The sequence below is a fragment of the Ostrea edulis genome, chromosome 1 (assembly GCF_947568905.1).
Source record: "Ostrea edulis chromosome 1, xbOstEdul1.1, whole genome shotgun sequence".
NCBI classification, from domain to species: domain Eukaryota; kingdom Metazoa; phylum Mollusca; class Bivalvia; order Ostreida; family Ostreidae; genus Ostrea; species Ostrea edulis.
Genome location: NC_079164.1, coordinates 15,522,722 through 15,539,512, shown reverse-complemented (window position 1 = coordinate 15,539,512; position 16,791 = coordinate 15,522,722). Strand labels below are relative to the sequence as shown.

At 36.8% G+C, this 16,791-nt stretch overlaps 2 protein-coding genes across 4 annotated transcripts in view; one reads left to right on the top strand and one right to left on the bottom strand.

Moving 5' to 3' along the window:
* The window catches only part of LOC125661784 (leucine-rich repeat-containing protein 15-like), a 140,308-nt gene that overhangs the window by 4,434 nt on the left and 119,083 nt on the right, over window positions 1–16,791 (bottom strand). Inside the window, exon 2 of the mRNA XM_056152796.1 lies at window positions 2,141–2,571. The gene's annotated coding sequence lies outside the window, so the exon portion shown is untranslated. The remainder of the gene's footprint in view (window positions 1–2,140; window positions 2,572–16,791) is intronic.
* The window catches only part of LOC125661725 (uncharacterized), a 73,599-nt gene that overhangs the window by 45,562 nt on the left and 11,246 nt on the right, over window positions 1–16,791 (top strand). For all 3 annotated transcript variants that reach the window (XM_048893885.2, XM_056152792.1, XM_048893876.2), the window contains exons 10-15: window positions 5,105–5,319; window positions 12,213–12,348; window positions 14,178–14,315; window positions 14,612–14,734; window positions 14,879–15,451; window positions 15,626–15,681. In XM_048893885.2, the coding sequence (XP_048749842.2) occupies window positions 5,105–5,319; window positions 12,213–12,348; window positions 14,178–14,315; window positions 14,612–14,734; window positions 14,879–15,451; window positions 15,626–15,681 (1,241 nt within the window). The remainder of the gene's footprint in view (window positions 1–5,104; window positions 5,320–12,212; window positions 12,349–14,177; window positions 14,316–14,611; window positions 14,735–14,878; window positions 15,452–15,625; window positions 15,682–16,791) is intronic.

Here is a 16,791-nt window from a genome sequence, read left to right as displayed (position 1 = left end):
TCCTCCTATGCACCTGATCCCACCTCTAGTATGTTTAGGGTTCCTTGTTTGCCCTAACTCTTATAAATTGTATTCTTTATGGGAATTATGAGATTGATCACTGTTCATTATCTTCACTTGTTCATTTGATCCACAAATGTCGATTGCACTCTGGGACTTGATTTTCAGTATATGCAATTTTTTTGTAATGTTAAGTACTCATGGTTTTATTAGTATGATCATGTGTTTGCAACATGGGACATTATCTTGCCTCTTATAAAAATCTTGGAATTTCATTGGCTGAAACCAATACTACATACAACGATAATATGCCTCTTACTAACCTACTATTGTCAATATACCTCTTCCACATGGTTTACTGACCACATATGTACTATGACCTCATGTGAATACATATACCCTGTCACTGAAAAGTAGTCAGCACATACTGTGTAGCGGGTTTTTTTTCTGCAGGGTGATGATTTTGATTAATTTTAGCGGTTAGATATCTTTCCGCCAAAATTTCACTCATTAAATATATGCACCCAATTGCAAATTTCAGTATCTGCAAGAGAGATAACTCTTCCTTGTCCGCCAAAATTTATTCCTATAGAATTATTAGCATACCCTTGAGTCAGCAAATCGCCAAAATTTAGTCCCACAGTAAAACCCGCTATACGGTATCATAATGTCATAGGTATTTGAAAACAAATGAATTTGTTTTTGAATTTACAGTTTGTTGAAAAACTGGTTTTTATTACGTTGTGTTCTAGCAGCCACATTTTCATTGTTGTACGTTTGATAAAGTATCTCAAGAATACATACATTGCAGTCATTTATTATGACAGTTGTACATGTACATTAGAAAAGCATCAAGAATGAATAATGTCAATAACTCAATATGCGTTAATTAATGTATATGTATTAAAATCATCAACAGGATAAATTTGTTTATGTAGACACTTGGAGGGGTAATATGGAAATATATGGGGTCCTTGAAAAAAAAAAACATTGGGCGAGGCGTAATGATTTTTTTCAAGGACCCCATATATTTCTGTTTTTACCCCTCTAAGTGTCTACATAAGTAATAATAGGATGGTCCAAGGTCATTCAGACAATGGTAAGGTTACTGGAGAAAAAATGATTCTCTTTTCAAAAGTGACATTAACAACTTGAGTTATGTCTTTGGAGAGTTTTCCATGCTATAAGAGTTCAACAAATCTTTAACATGTAAAATATTTCAAGTCAAAATGATTTGTTATCCAATGTCATTTTGCCATTAACCTCAACACTTGACCTTAAATCAATTTTGTATTAAATTACTATTAATTAAGACCTTCCCCTGGTTTTCAGCCGCAGTATTAATTTAATAAGATAATATCGTCAGGATTATCACTAATCCGGGTGCCACCACAGGCAATTATATCAATTGGAGTCAAGTTTACTCTTTAACAGGTTGGGAACACTTAATTCCTTTACAGTGAGATCTTCTCACAAAATCCCTCTTTTATAGCGAGAGTTAATATATCCCATACAACCGTGGAGTACATCTCGTCATGTTTCATGTGTAAAGAACAAAAAGTGCTAAAGTGCCTGATATATATATATCTCTGCAAATATATAAATCAAAACAAAAACACACATGATATGTGCATTGGATCCCTATATATACACGTTGATATGAAATTTCTTGACTGTGTTGTCAATTTTATAGAGACAATTCGTGTCATGTTGAGTGTATGTCGCACTTATTCAGCATTGCACGGAATTTGCCATTTTCAATCAAAACACCTATTTATGGTAATGTTTACTTTCTTGCTAAAGAGGGCTAATTAATCACATTTTAGCGAGAAAATCTTGCTATAGAGGAAGTGTTCCCAGCCTGTTTAATAGTAAATTCAAACCCAAACGATATAACATTGCCTTTGGGTGCCATCCACCGGCTACATGAAAGAGAAATGTAACCAGAAGCTCTATGATCCGCCACCGTTGATATCATAATTCTTAGATCACCTGAACAGGTATACGATTGTTTATTTGCCGTTAGGGTCTATGTGTTTTACATGTACTTAACTTCGCTTGCTAATTGGTTATAAAAGATTAAAATGAAAGTGTAAAGTGGGTTGTTTTATATTAAACTACTGTACTAGTGTATATTTACCTGGGTGAGAACACAGGTGCTAAGAACACAAGTGTGGAAGGATCAAAGCATCACTTGAACAGATCCATCTTGAAGTCCATGTGTTTCTTTCCCATTGTCAAAAATCCTTTTTAATGACTTTCGTTGAAATCGACCGGTCCTATTCCAAAGCCATCCTTTGGTCATCGTCTTTAGTTAAATTGTGACATCCGCCATCTTTTAAAACTGTACAGTCACGGTCGAGTGACAATGGAATGATAAAGCGGGGGTAAAAGGAATCGCTGACATGCATTATCGGATGTAAAGAATTTTGTTGGACAGTTTTGGGCATTGATTTTCGACAGGAGCGTCAAAACGGACGAGTTAGAGGTTGGTCTTTCAGCAGCTTTACTTTCGGTTTAAAAATTATATTGTTATTTCTGTTGCGTGAAAGTAAAGCTAGGCCCATAGGCCTACCTATCCGTAGTTCATGTGCGTATGTGCAGCATGCAGGTGAATGGAATTGAACCACGCCCACTTTCACAGTTCTATTTATGGATTGGCCTGCAGACTCAGTAAAGGGTCCAAGCCCTTAAGTTAAAGCGAATCCAGATACCCCTTAAATTATCTGGAAGCGATTGGGGGAGGGGGGGGGGGGTATGCCGGTATCTGAATATATTCACGTGTAGCTGGAGACAATATTTATTCCTCCTTGATTTCGTTGAATAATGATTTTAACTAACAATTTTGCATGGAAATTTGCTGTTACTTTTTCTCGTAAACTGATATAGATTTTTCATTAATTTAAAATGTATATAGATTCTATCTATGATATCAATATCAGTTTCAATCATAACCCAAAATATTTTTTTTTTAAAAGATTGATTTTAACTCTAGTTGTCATGATTTTTAAAGTGGGATTTAAATAGAAGAGAGCTCCATTGAAGCTAAAATAAATATTGATGCAATGCACTGACAGTGGTACATGGTAGACCTCTCTATAATATAAATCTTGATCGTGCAATTCACATACATGTATATTGATTTTGAGTGATTGGTTCTTAATTATATTCTGCTGCTGTGGCCTACAGGTTATATCGTTCGCCCAGCATGCGGAAGGCCGGGGTTCGAATCCCGGCTGCGACAGACCTGAGTTGTTAAAACAGGTAGTGACAGTTCCATCGCCAAACGCTTGGCATCAGATGTGAATATCACGGGTCCTCGGAGATTACCTTAAAAACGGTTGTCCCATGTCACAGTAGGTGTGGCACGCTAAAGAATCCTCACGGTGCCGAGCAAAGGCCTATTGAAGCCCTTCACCGGTCTTGGTGACGTCTCCATATGAGTGAAAAATTCTCGAGAGAGACGTTAAACAAGATACAATCAACTAATCAATCAATCTGAATTATATTGTTAGATGCACAAGTCATCTGGTTTATACCACAGACCAACAAGAGCAGGAAAGATATACAGCCCCTCTCTGAAGGGGCATGGCACCCCACTCTACCCCTGAAATGATTTACAGCCCCTCTCTGAAGGGGCATGGCACCCCACTCTACCCCTGAAATGATTTACAGCCCCTCTCTGAAGGGGCATGGCACCCCACTCTACCCCCGAAATGATATACAGCCCCTCTCTGAAGGGGCATGGCACCCCACTCTACCCCGAAATGATATACAGCCCCTCTCTGAAGGGGCATGTCACCCCACTATACCCCTGAAATGATTTACAGCCCCTCTCTGAAGGGGTACGTATGGCACCCCACTTTACCCCCGAAATGGTCCACCATGAAAAAAACAACAAATTTTGATTGGAATTATTCCAGATGAAAGAAACTGAATTCTGAAAAATTTGAATATCTTTAATGGGGGTCACAAAAAAATATGGGGCGGGTGAGAGGATTTATATATTTTTTAATTTTTATTTCCCAAGAAAAAAAAAATTTTGACAAAAGGCATCACACAAAGTGTTAATCAAGTTAAAGGGAAAGGCAACCCAAAAAAAATTTTACATGATAAGTGATAGAGTAATTATATGATAAAGATTTAATTGACATACTATTCTTTTGATATATGGCCTAGATAAGCTTCCGAATCAGTACTAATTTTAAAACGTTAAAAATTGAAATTCCCGCCATCTATTGAGGCTGCCATGATGCAGAACTCTTTTGTATTCAAAACCACAAAAATCGATAATTTTGACATCACACCGTTTATTCCGGTTTTGATGAGATCAAAGATGTGCATGTAGTAGATTTTACGAATACATTGTAAATAGGTGGATACCTTCCTGTCAAGCAGCTAATTACACTAATGCGAAGGGGAGATGTGAAAAAAGTTTTTCCCCCCCGAAATTCCTGACCCAACAAAGTTATCTGAAAAGAAAATACTATGTAAACTGTGGATTCATCATTTGCGTAATGACAAATTGAGGTTTGAGACATTTACATGTATGAAGAAACGAGTACCATCTGCCTGGTCTGAGACTCGACTGAATGTCTTCTTTTCGTAAATTCTTCTTGTGAAAGAACGGGCTCAAATCTATACGGCTCCAAACTTAACTGTTCGTGACTTGTCATGTTTACAGTGCTGCTGATGAAATAAACCAGAACTAACGGTATGACGTAATGAATTAAACTTCAATGGCCGCTCTCTTAGCGGCGGGTAATTTGAAATATAAGATAGATTAATTAATATTGATTTAATTGTTAAGCAAGGATTTCTGTTGTTAAAGACTGTCATTTACGATATCAGTAAGGAATACTTTATTCATAAAGGCAACAATGTGGTTGCCTTTCCCTTTAACATTCAAAGAATCCTTGGTAGAAGATATAAAACCAACATTCTGTGACTTTAATCATTCACTCATGTCACTGGGAAGCAAGTTTGTTTGAAATCGTAATTTTTGTGAAAATAAAAAAAATCGAGGTGGGCCCTTTTTTGAGGGACGGGCGGGGATGATGATCTATCAATTTCATCTTAATTGGCCTAAGCTTCCCACTTTCAGTTTCAATCATGGAAGAAGAGGAGTCCCCTGCTTCTGGATTACAAAATGTTGTACGTCAGAAGACCGCTGCTCCATTTCAGCCCCTGGTGGTGCTGGAGTTTGCAGTGGGGGCCAAACAGCCAGCCATTGAGTGGATGATATCAAAACTACAGATGTCGGAAGCTGCCGGTGGTGCTGACCTGGAAGTTAGCGCTGTGGTGATGACATACAAACAGGTACATCAATAGGCATGCATTTGATAGGTTGGTTTAAGGTCATAGACAGAATTTTTCAGGAACATTGATGAAGCTCTAAAAGTACTTGCATGACAGGTGTGTCAAGAGATCCCATAAACTAAATTCTGAGGGATCAGAGTTTACAAATTTGTGGCAAAATGACCTAAAGGCTTTCTCAAAGACAAGAATTCAGTTGAGCGGGAGAGCTGTTTTCCTAAAGACTTTCATTTTTTTATACGCCCGTCTTTAGACGGGACGTATTAAGGTACAGCGATGTCTGTATGTCCGTCCGTTCGGAGTTTTCTCTTTATAATTTCATTTCCCTTTCACATATCATGCTGAAACTTGCTGTGTAGCTTCTTTGTGGGTCACTCGAGATCATACTGCAATTTTGATCCATTTCGACCTTTTTTCCAGAAGTTTTGCCCCTTTATTTGGAAATAATTATTATATGGAGGGTACATAATTTGTCAGCCCTACTCCTCCCACAGTTTTCAAGTGAGGACCTTCTTATTTTGTGGAGTGTTTGTATGGGTATTGAAGATGTGCATGTGGGATGGATTTTGATTTTCTACAATTTTTGAGAAAATTACAGGTTGTTGAACTTGGTCTATTTGGAAATTAATATTCTATGGAGGGTACATAATTTGTCCGCCCAACTCCTCCCACAGTTTTCAAGTGAGGACCTTCTTATTTTGTGGAGTGTTTGTATAGGTACTGAAGATGTGCATGTGGGGTGGATTTTGATTTTCTACAATTTTTGAGAAAATTACAGGTTGTTGAACTTAGTCTATTTGGAAATTAATATTCTATGGAGGGTACATAATTTGTCCGCCCAACTCCTTCCACAGTTTTCAAGTTAGGACCATCTTATTCTGTAGAGTGTTTGCATGGGTATTGAAGATGTGCATCTGGGAAAGGATTTTGATTTTCTTCCATTTTTGAGAAAATTACAGGTTGTTGAACTTGGTCCATTTTGAGGAAATTTTGATTTTTAAGCTAAGACCCTTTGTTCATATGAAAGTTTGTCACAGCCTCATGATGGCTGATAATACCTGAAGCAAAGTTATACAAATTATAGCACAAGAAAAACACCCATGTAAGCATTTCACGGGCGTATTATGTACCGTTTGCGGTTCTCTTGTCCAATTACATCATTATGATATCTATTGTCAGATTCAATTATCAAATAAGGGAAAGTACACAATTTTTACATTGTTTTTTTTTTTAGCTGAAAAATATGTAACAGTTATATAAACTATGACTTTTCTGTGAAATTAGTTATTAATAAATACTATATTGTGATGTTTAATATGGAGTATTTAAAGACATTGCCTCGGGCCTCTGTGGCTGAGTGGTTAGAGCATCGCGCTCAAAATCACACGGCCTCTCACCTCTGTCAGCGCGGGTTCAAATCCCGCTCGCGCCGGTAAATGAGAAAGTTTCCCAGTTTACTTTCAGAAGGTCGGGAATCAAACTGAGCAAGAAAGTCATCAGATTTTGTTCATAAAGTATATTGTTTCTGGTGATGGAAAATTATAATCAGTTGATTGCTGGAAGCAAAGTAAGCAATTTTGTATGTAATTGATCAGCTGATTGCATTAGGAAATAGGCCACTGGCAACTAGATCAGCTGATTATATTAATAGACACACTGTTGATGACCTAGATATGCTTACCCAGTCCCTATTTAAGCTGACCATTATCACAGAGACCACTGATGACCTACATAAGCTGACCATTATCACAGAGACCACTGGTGACCTACATCAGTTGACCATTATCACAGAGACCACTGATGACCTACATCAGCTGACCATTATCACAGAGACCACTGATGACCTACATAAACTGACCATTATCACAGAGACCACTGATGACCTACATAAACTGACCATTATCACAGAGACCACTGGTGACCTATATAAGCTGACCATTATCACAGAGACCACTGATGACCTACATCAACTGACCATTATCACAGAGACCACTATTGATCTACATAAGCTGACCATTATCACAGAGACCACTGATGACCTACATAAACTGACCATTATCACAGAGACCACTATTGATCTACATAAGCTGACCATTATCACAGAGACCACTGATGACCTACATAAGCTGACTATTATCACAGAGACCACTGATGACCTACATAAGCTGACCATTATCACAGAGACCACTGCTGACCTACATCAGCTGACCATTATCACAGAGACCACTGATGACCTACATAAACTGACCATTATCACAGAGACCACTGGTGACCTATATAAGCTGACCATTATCACAAGAGACCATTGATGACCCAGATATGCTGACATTAGAGTCAAAGAGACCACTGATGACCTAATTAAGCTGACCATTGGTTGCCCAGATATACTGGCTGTGTTAAGAGACCATTGATGACCTAGATAATTGACTCTAATTACCTTGTTGTTGAGATGGTTAGGGTAATTGTTTTGTTTTGTGTGCTGGTCTCTCTGTCCTAAACTTTAACCTTGCTCATGATTTTTGATGGTAAATGATTGGGTTTTCACCTTTCCTTTGTGCATTCCTTGTTACAAGACCTTTGATTTTGACCGTGTGACCTTGGAGTTTGACTTACTTCTATCAAAAGGTAACCTAGGTAGTATCTCCTGAGCTGTTTAAGGTAGCTCACTACACTAAAGCTTATACTCTGTATGACACTACGTCACAAAATGGCGATTTAAATGTTTTGTGAAATTATTTGTATTGATCGATTTGATTGTCTATCTGTAGTATCATTGTTGCTCAGTGGTTAAAGCATTGGGCTGGTGAACCGCAGATCTTGAGTTGTTCATGTGTTGAAATAATTTTTTGGAAAATCCTGTTTTTATCTAAATTTGTATATTTTTTGCCTTTTTAGCATATATACTTATTGTATATCATCATATCTTTTATGATTAAACCAATTTGTACTGATTTGAGAAACTATTTCTGGTTGTATTGAGCAACCTTAAGGTTTTGTATATGATTTTCTTAAGACAAGGCCTCTCATGTGTGACATTGGACCTTTGGAGTTTGATCTAAAGTTCAAAACTTTGATATTGTTCAACTTTGCTCATAATTTTTGAATGGTGCTTTCATATTTGATATGTGCATTCCTTGTGACAGGACCTTTCTTTTTGACCTTGTGACCTTGTAGTTTGACTCTCTTTTGATAAACATTAACCTCAGCAATATCTCCTGAACAATATAAAGTTGGGTTTTTACTTTTTGTATATATAGATTCCTTATGGTGAGACCTTTTATTTACATCTTTGTTACCACTTGGGGCATAGCGTTTCACAAACACAGCTTGTTTTTCCTACCAGAATTTACAAGATTAACTTGAGTTGACTATAATGATTCTCAAGAAATAAATTAGCAATGTTAAATTACTAAGCTTTCAAATGAAAGAGTTTGATCTCAAGTACATGTAGTTGATGACTTAGCTTTGTTAATGAATTGTCTAGTATAAGTGACTTTGTTGATTCCACTATTGTCTTGGCAGGCCCAGTCGGTGAGTAAATTCAGCATGCAAACTGTATGAATTAGCGGACTGTGTATGCCCAGTCTGTTGCTTAAGGGCATTGGCAAGCCATCCAGGAGAAAAAAGGATAAGACAATTGGGGTTTTTCACTCATAATATTTGTTTTATTTCCTATTAACCATAACTGCACCTTAAAGTATTACTGTGTGAATAAATTATGATGGTCAACTGAATGCTCCCATGCTGAACTGATTAGTGAACAATTATAATGGTCAACTGAATGCTCCCATGCTGAACTGATTAGTGAACAATTATAATGGTCAACTGAATGCTCCCAAGCTGAACTGATCAGTGAACAATTATAATGGTCAACTGAATGCTCCCATGCTGAACTGATTAGTGAACAATTATAATGGTCAACTGAATGCTCCCATGCTGAACTGATTAGTGAACAATTATAATGGTCAACTGAATGCTCCCATGCTGAACTGATTAGTGAACAATTATAATGGTCAACTGAATGCTCCCATGCTGAACTGATTAGCGAACAATCAGATAAGTTTATAATGGTCAACTGAATGCTCCCATGCTGAACTGATTAGTGAACAATTATAATGGTCAACTGAATGCTCCCATGCTGAACTGATTAGTGAACAATTATAATGGTCAACTGAATGCTCCCATGCTGAACTGATTAGCGAACAATCAGATAAGTTTATAATGGTAAACTGAATGCTCCCATGCTGAACTGATTAGTGAACAATTATAATGGTCAACTGAATGCTCCCATGCTGAACTGATTAGTGAACAATTATAATGGTCAACTGAATGCTCCCATGCTGAACTGATTAGCGAACAATTATAATGGTAAACTGAATGCTCCCATGCTGAACTGATTAGTGAACAATTATAATGGTCAACTGAATGCTCCCATGCCGAACTGATTAGTGAACAATTATAATGGTCAACTGAATGCTCCCATGCTGAACTGATTAGCGAACAATTAGATAAGTTTAGTGTACAAATCATAAAATAGTATGCATAAAATATTAACACATGTTTATCAAGGAGAGTAATATTAAAAGAAGGGGCGATTCTGTATTTTGATAAAAACTAAAGGGTTCTTTTAGAAGGAAAATGCACCATAATCATATATATGTTGCATAGTTGATAATGTCTGTATTAGCTTTCAAATATTAAATTCTATTGTAAAATTTACCAACTTGCCATTGCCCTGGATTTAATCCTTATAGTATATATTTCTCATTTGTGTTTTTAACTGTTATGCATTCATTTTCTAGAAACTTTTGCTCTGAACCACAATGCCCTATAGTATTCCCTGTTGATTTCTATTGAAAACTTCATTAGTATTTGTCAATGTATGACATAGTTAAGGTGTTGATACACACTGCTTTTTACAAGGATCTGATATATAGGTGTAGGTCAACAAGAGTTATATGGCTTAGCAGTCAATAAATAGCAGAGTGATGTGGTACCTTAATTTTTTTATTTTATTAAATGATCAGGAATTTTAATGCTTTCTCATTTGTCCAGACAATCTTTTCTTGTGTGTACCTCAGAGTGAGTTCACCTTAGTGTTAACTTCGAGAAATTAATTTGGGATTTTCTTCATGACAAACTATAGATTTTCTAACCAATCAAATTGCACGTTTTGCAGCATGAATCAATGAGACAAATTCGCTGCAGTTAATGTCTTTACCAAGCATCACTACTTACAGTAGAATCACTATCAGCTACAATATGAAACATTGAGAATACATTTCATTACTGTTATAGTTTCCAGGTTGTTACTGTTGGAATATTGTTTTAATGAATGGTGAAGATAACAAACAGTGATCAATCTCATAACTCCAATAAGGAATACAAAATAGAGAGTTGGGCAAACATGGACCCCTGGATACACCTGATGTGGGATCAGGTGTCTAGGAGGAGTAAGCATCCCCTGTTGACAGGTCACACCTGCTGTGAGCCCAGGTAAACTGAGTAATCCGTAGTCAAAATCAATGTGCCAAGAACACCCTAACAATTGGTATGAAACATGTCAGACAGCACTGGACCCAATGATAGGTTGTATTGGCAAACTAGATTATTATAATGACCATAGAATTGTGGAATGCAGATATTAAACGAGACTTTTGAAACTGCTGTAACATCAGCTTGTTTGTCAGCAGCCAGCCTCAATTTAAAAACTGACCATATGCAGAGCTGAGAGAAATAAACACTATATGCAGGTGATAATGGAATATTGCTACATAGATATGGGAAGTTGACGATAGAGAAGCTGAACCAATTCCATTTGTCGTAAAGTTGTATTATAATTAGGTATCAGGAAAACTCATATTCAGGAGGACTCATAACCAGCAATTTGGGTACGAGTTTTTCTGGTGAAGTCATACCCTATCAATATTAGAGTACAAGTTCTCCCCCCCCCCCCCCCCCCCCCCCCCCCAGAATTGTGGAATGAAGTTGAAATCAAGTAGAGACACCTTGTACCAATTTAATACTTTATATCATCATAGAAGTATTAGCTTCATTACAATGACATATATAAATACATTTTACATTATAGTTAACATTCACATAGATACTGTGTATATATACTAATGTGTACACATACATTACTACATGTATAGATGTTTGCATTGGCGGATCTAGAGGGGGTTTAAGGGGGTTGCAATCCATTTCTTTGGTTGATAATTTTAAACCAATAACCAAAGAAAGGCATTTTCTGCAACTTTGAGTTGTGCAACCACCACCACCATTCCCTTTTTAAAATGGAAAATGTACAATCTTGTGTAACCCCCACTCCCCTTTTGAAAAATTTCTGGATCTGCCACTAGAAGGTGTATTTAATGAACATATACGGTAGACCAGTCTGTTATGGTCGTATAGAGGGTGATGGTTCATATTTAGTTTACACAATCTATCATATTATTCAGCGAATTAAAGGTATTTCTAACTTAACTGGGTGATTGTGTGTTGAGGTTAGAAGTTTCACTGCCAGGAAAGAGTCACAACTCTCTCAGATAGGGCTGTGGGTAATCAAGTTGCCTGTAGCATTTTCTGTTGGTATGCCTGAACTTTGTTGCAAACACTGAATTTTCTTAATGTAATGAAAATGTAGATGTCTCATGTACAGTAAAAATGTGCCATCACAAAGCAGCATTCTCAGTCTATCTGTTGTCTTCCTGTTTTTCTGCTTGTCAACAATTTAATGGTCAGTCTGTCTTATAACAAAAAACTGGACTCTGGTCAGTGAGTGATCATGAACAGCTCGGTACGGTTACAAATTCTTCAATTTTAAAAATTCTCTAGATTTGCCTCATGGGCATGTACCTGTTGCTCTTTACATGTTTTAAGTGCATGATTTGTAGCAAACCGTGCTCTACGTGGGAGCTGGAAGTCCTCGTCTCTTGAGAGCGGCAGACTTGATTGGACTGTGCAAGATTTACAGAGATGGGCGCTACCGAGAATTCTCCATTGAAGATATGGCCAACTTCAGGGGGATGGGTAAGTGATTCAAAGTAACATTATTGAGCAAGGTTTCAGACCCCAAATCAGCGAATAAGTTGTATGAAATTGACAGTCCATCTCCATCTGTTGGTATACAGCAATCACTATAGAGTCATCCATAGGTCTGTAGGTGCATTCAGGTCAAAGACATGTATTTAGGTCTGTTCTCAGCTGATCACAAGCTGTCACCAAACATGGCAATATACATGGATGCTCTTTCTAGTGGCTTTGTGCATGCATCTGGTGTGAACTTCATTTCTTGTAAAGTACAAATTAAATATACAGACCAAATTAATGCCATTGATACAACTTGGGCTTACAAATTGAAAGCATGCTTTGGATGCTGCCTGTGACCTCTAATTTTCTAAGAGTTGACCAAGTTAAGTAGTTAGTGTGCCTCAATATATAAGGTTAAGAACAAGGTCAGCATGATTTTTATAGTTCAGGAATGTTTCCCCTTATTGTTTATATGTCCCCCATAATACTATCTAGACATTCCTTATATTTGTGGGTTTTTTTTAAAGATTTTTTTTATTTTTAATTTTTAATTTTTTTTAGATTTTTATGCTCAAAATAACTTTCCATACAAAGTCTGAACCCCTGCATTTTGTTTATGACAATATAAATATTAAACTAGCAAAGGATTATTATTGATTGGTTAATGCAAATATTAACAGATACCGGGTATTTATTGGTATGAAAGGATAAGCAGGATTGAACATGATTCAGTATAAAGAACCAGGTGTAACAGCATCTATTTCTGGCTTTGATTGTAAACTTTATTTTATTTCTGAAATTCAGTAATTTCCATGTTAAAATTCTGTGAAATGAAATTGAAAATTTATCCCCCCCCCCCCCCCCCCCCTCTACAAACTGACTCCTATTCTGAATACGACATCACAAAGTTGGTGACATATTTTATGTTTGCCCCCAATGACTAAATGCGTAGACTTGGGAATTCTTCCTTTGGAAAACAGCATGATTTGCCACAGTCTGTGGCTGCAGATCTTCCTTTGCTACATTGCGTAGTGCAGACATTTCTCACAGCAGTGCCACCTACCAGACACAGACTCCTTTTTAAGGGGCGGTAATTCAAATATTTGTTTACTATTATAGTATATGGATTAAAGAAAATGATTTTCGACATAAAGATATATAGGGATTTGCAAAACTTTTTTAAAAGAAATACATTTAATTTGAAAGAAGAACTTTTCTTTTAATTCAAGCTTAAATCTTTAGTGCAAATGAATGGTGAAAAATAAAAATGCCTTGTCAATACATTTGATAAATATATTTGGTAGAAACTCAACTTATAATCTAAGCCTGCTATAGTTGCTAAATTTGAATTTGGTGAAATTGTCTCAAAATATATTTATATACATGTATAAGGGTTTTCTATTTAAAAAGCTACAAAAGATTCAAAATGTTCCTAATGCCTGTATCAGGGTTATTATTAAGCCTGTCTGATCCTTAAGTAGAACTGTACTTTTTTTTCTTTTTTTTTTTTTAAATTTAGTAGAACTGTACTTAATTTGATCATCGTAGATGTCCATACTTTTTGATTTGTCAAAAAGCTTAAAATGGTGGAAATGGGCATAATTGTGATTCTGTACATAGTGAATTCTCCAAAAACAAATTTATACAAACTCTTCCTGTTGATATGATGTAGTTTAACATGAAATTTGTAGTCTAATTTTGGGCTAAATCAGGCTGAACTTAGTTCTTTATAAAAATGCTTTATACATGGTAGCATCGTTATCCCTGTGGTATATCAAGTTACTCCAACAAAAGTTAAACAAGATGTATATAGTAACCTTGTTTTGTAGAGGACCATGAAAGTTTCCTGTCAATGGCAGAGAAACAGAAACTGATCCTTCATGAGATTGAGGCAGTCCGAGCAGGGGATGAGGAAGACCACATTCCAGGCTACGACAAAATCACACTATGGACGGGGAAAAGCATTCGTAAGTTACACGAAATAAAATTAACGTTCATATAGAACAGGGAGAAATTTCATGGTACTTACCGTGCTGTACTGAAAGCTGGTCTGTTCAAAAATAACTTTGAAATTCATGATTTGTATGTTGAAAAGGATGAATTTCATTAAAGTTTTATAGAATATTTGTTGATGATTTTATCCACAAAGTGGGTGAAGTTTAATTCCGAATGACATTTATTGCTTTTATGGTTTGATATTATGTTCCAGGAAATGAATTGTTTTATTGAATTATAACAAGAAAATTTGATGTTTGTTGTGTAGTTAAGAAGTATTTGAGTCGAGACATCATCACTAAAATGTACCCTCTTCATGAACCTGAGAAACTGAAAAAACTTGGCGCAGACTGGTACCAGCTAAAGCGTGTCCTGAAAGAGCAGCCAATAGGTAAAATACTGGTTATTTATCAAACGTAAACTCGCAGTCATCCTCTCAAAGCACAATCGGTTGGTAAACTAATGGTGTTGTAAAATTGATACATGAAGAATGAACAGAACATATGAAGGTATTAAATTGTACTTTGTAATCTAGATGACGTGCGGCACTACTTTGGAGAGAAGATAGGACTGTACTTTGCGTTTCTTGGTTACTACACCATTGCATTAATCCCACCTGCCTTCATTGGGATTATTTACTTCATCACTTCTTGGCAGAGCATGTACAGGGAAGCCATATTTGCTGTGTTTAACATAATCTGGGCCACCATATTTCTGGAACTCTGGAAGCGATATTGTTCTGAACTTTCTTATCGATGGGGTACGATTGATATGGTCTCGTCTACATTTGATGAACCACGAGCAAATTATTACGGCATACAGGGTGTGAACCCTGTGACCGGTAAACCAGAACCAGTTTATCCGAAGTGGAAGCGTAATGTTCGTTTCTACTGTGTGACGGTTCCCGTGGTGTCTGTTTCCTTGGCGATTGCGTTCTACATCATGTTGGGCTACTTTGCAATGCAGGACTGGGCAAATAAGAAATATGCCTCGGAGAAATCATGGATGAACTTCTTGGTGTTGAATCTTCCCACAGCAATCTATGCAGTGCTGATTGGAATTGTTAATGCGATTTACAGGAAGGTGGCTAAAAAACTCAATGACTGGGGTATGTTAACAATGAAAAAGCTGTATTGGTTCTGAGTTATAACATTGAAATGGAGAGTCACCAAAAAAATCATTAACAAGAAATTGAAGTATATTTTTTAAAATCTCTTATTTCAGTGGCATAAAAATGTACATGTTTCTGGTATAGATATCATTGCATTTTTTTCTTCTTCAGAAAATCATCGCTTACAATCGGCTTATGACAACCATTTAGTTGTGAAACTTATTCTGGTAAGCAGGATTAAGTATAATTTCAGAGTAAATTGCTTTGATAAAGTGGCCCGTGGATTTTTTCTTTTGTTTGTTCGAGTGCCATTAAAGGAGGGTATGTTGTATTAATTATGAGCTTTTGAGAATCGAAAGCACTGAATAACACTAGGCGAATTCAGGTATTTACATGAAATATGTATGGTTTTTCTTTGGCACTATGGATAAGGTGTATTAATAGTATTTCTTCTAGCAATTCTAAATGTGCAGTCCATCACAAACAACAAGTTGTGTGGGGGGGGGGTATACTGGAATCGGGTTGTCCGTCCGTCTGTAGACGCAATGGTTTCCGGGCTCTAAAGCATTATCCTTTCCACCTACCGTCACCATATCATATATATGGACTACCCATGGGATGAAGATGTTCCCTATTGATTTTGGGGTCAAAAGCTCAAAGGTCAAGCGCACTGGACATCGAAGTAGCAATATGGTTTCCGGGCTCTAAAGCGTTATCCTTTCCACCTACAGTCACCATAACATACATATGGACTACCCATGGGATGATAATGTTCCCTATCGATTTTGGGGTCCAAAGGTCAAGCGCACTGGACATTGGAGTAGCAATATGGTTTCCGGGCTCTAAAGCGTTATCCTTTCCACCTACAGTCACCATATCATACATATGGACTACCCATGGGATGAAGATGTTCCCTATCGATTTTGGGGTCAAAAGGTCAAAGGTCACGCACACTGGACATCGAAGTAGCAATATGGTTCGGTTTGGCATGCCATTTGTTTTTTACACTCAGAAAAGAGGTAGTTTATACCTATTACCAACGCCCTTTGGGAGATTGGGGTAAGTGGGGGGTATTCTTAGTGAGCATTGCTCACAGTACCTCTTGTTTAAAGTCTGCTTTCTCTAAGTCTGGTCGATAGATATATATCTGCTGCCAGTTAAATGATGGTTAATGGCAATGGCTGCAAGACTGAATTGACATTTAACCTCATCAGATGATAGCAAACAGGTAGACTTGTTTTCAAGATCAGCACATATATGAAAGTAATCCATAAATGTGAAAGCGAAAGTAGGAATAAAATACAGACAAAAAAAACACTGCTACTATACTTAATGCT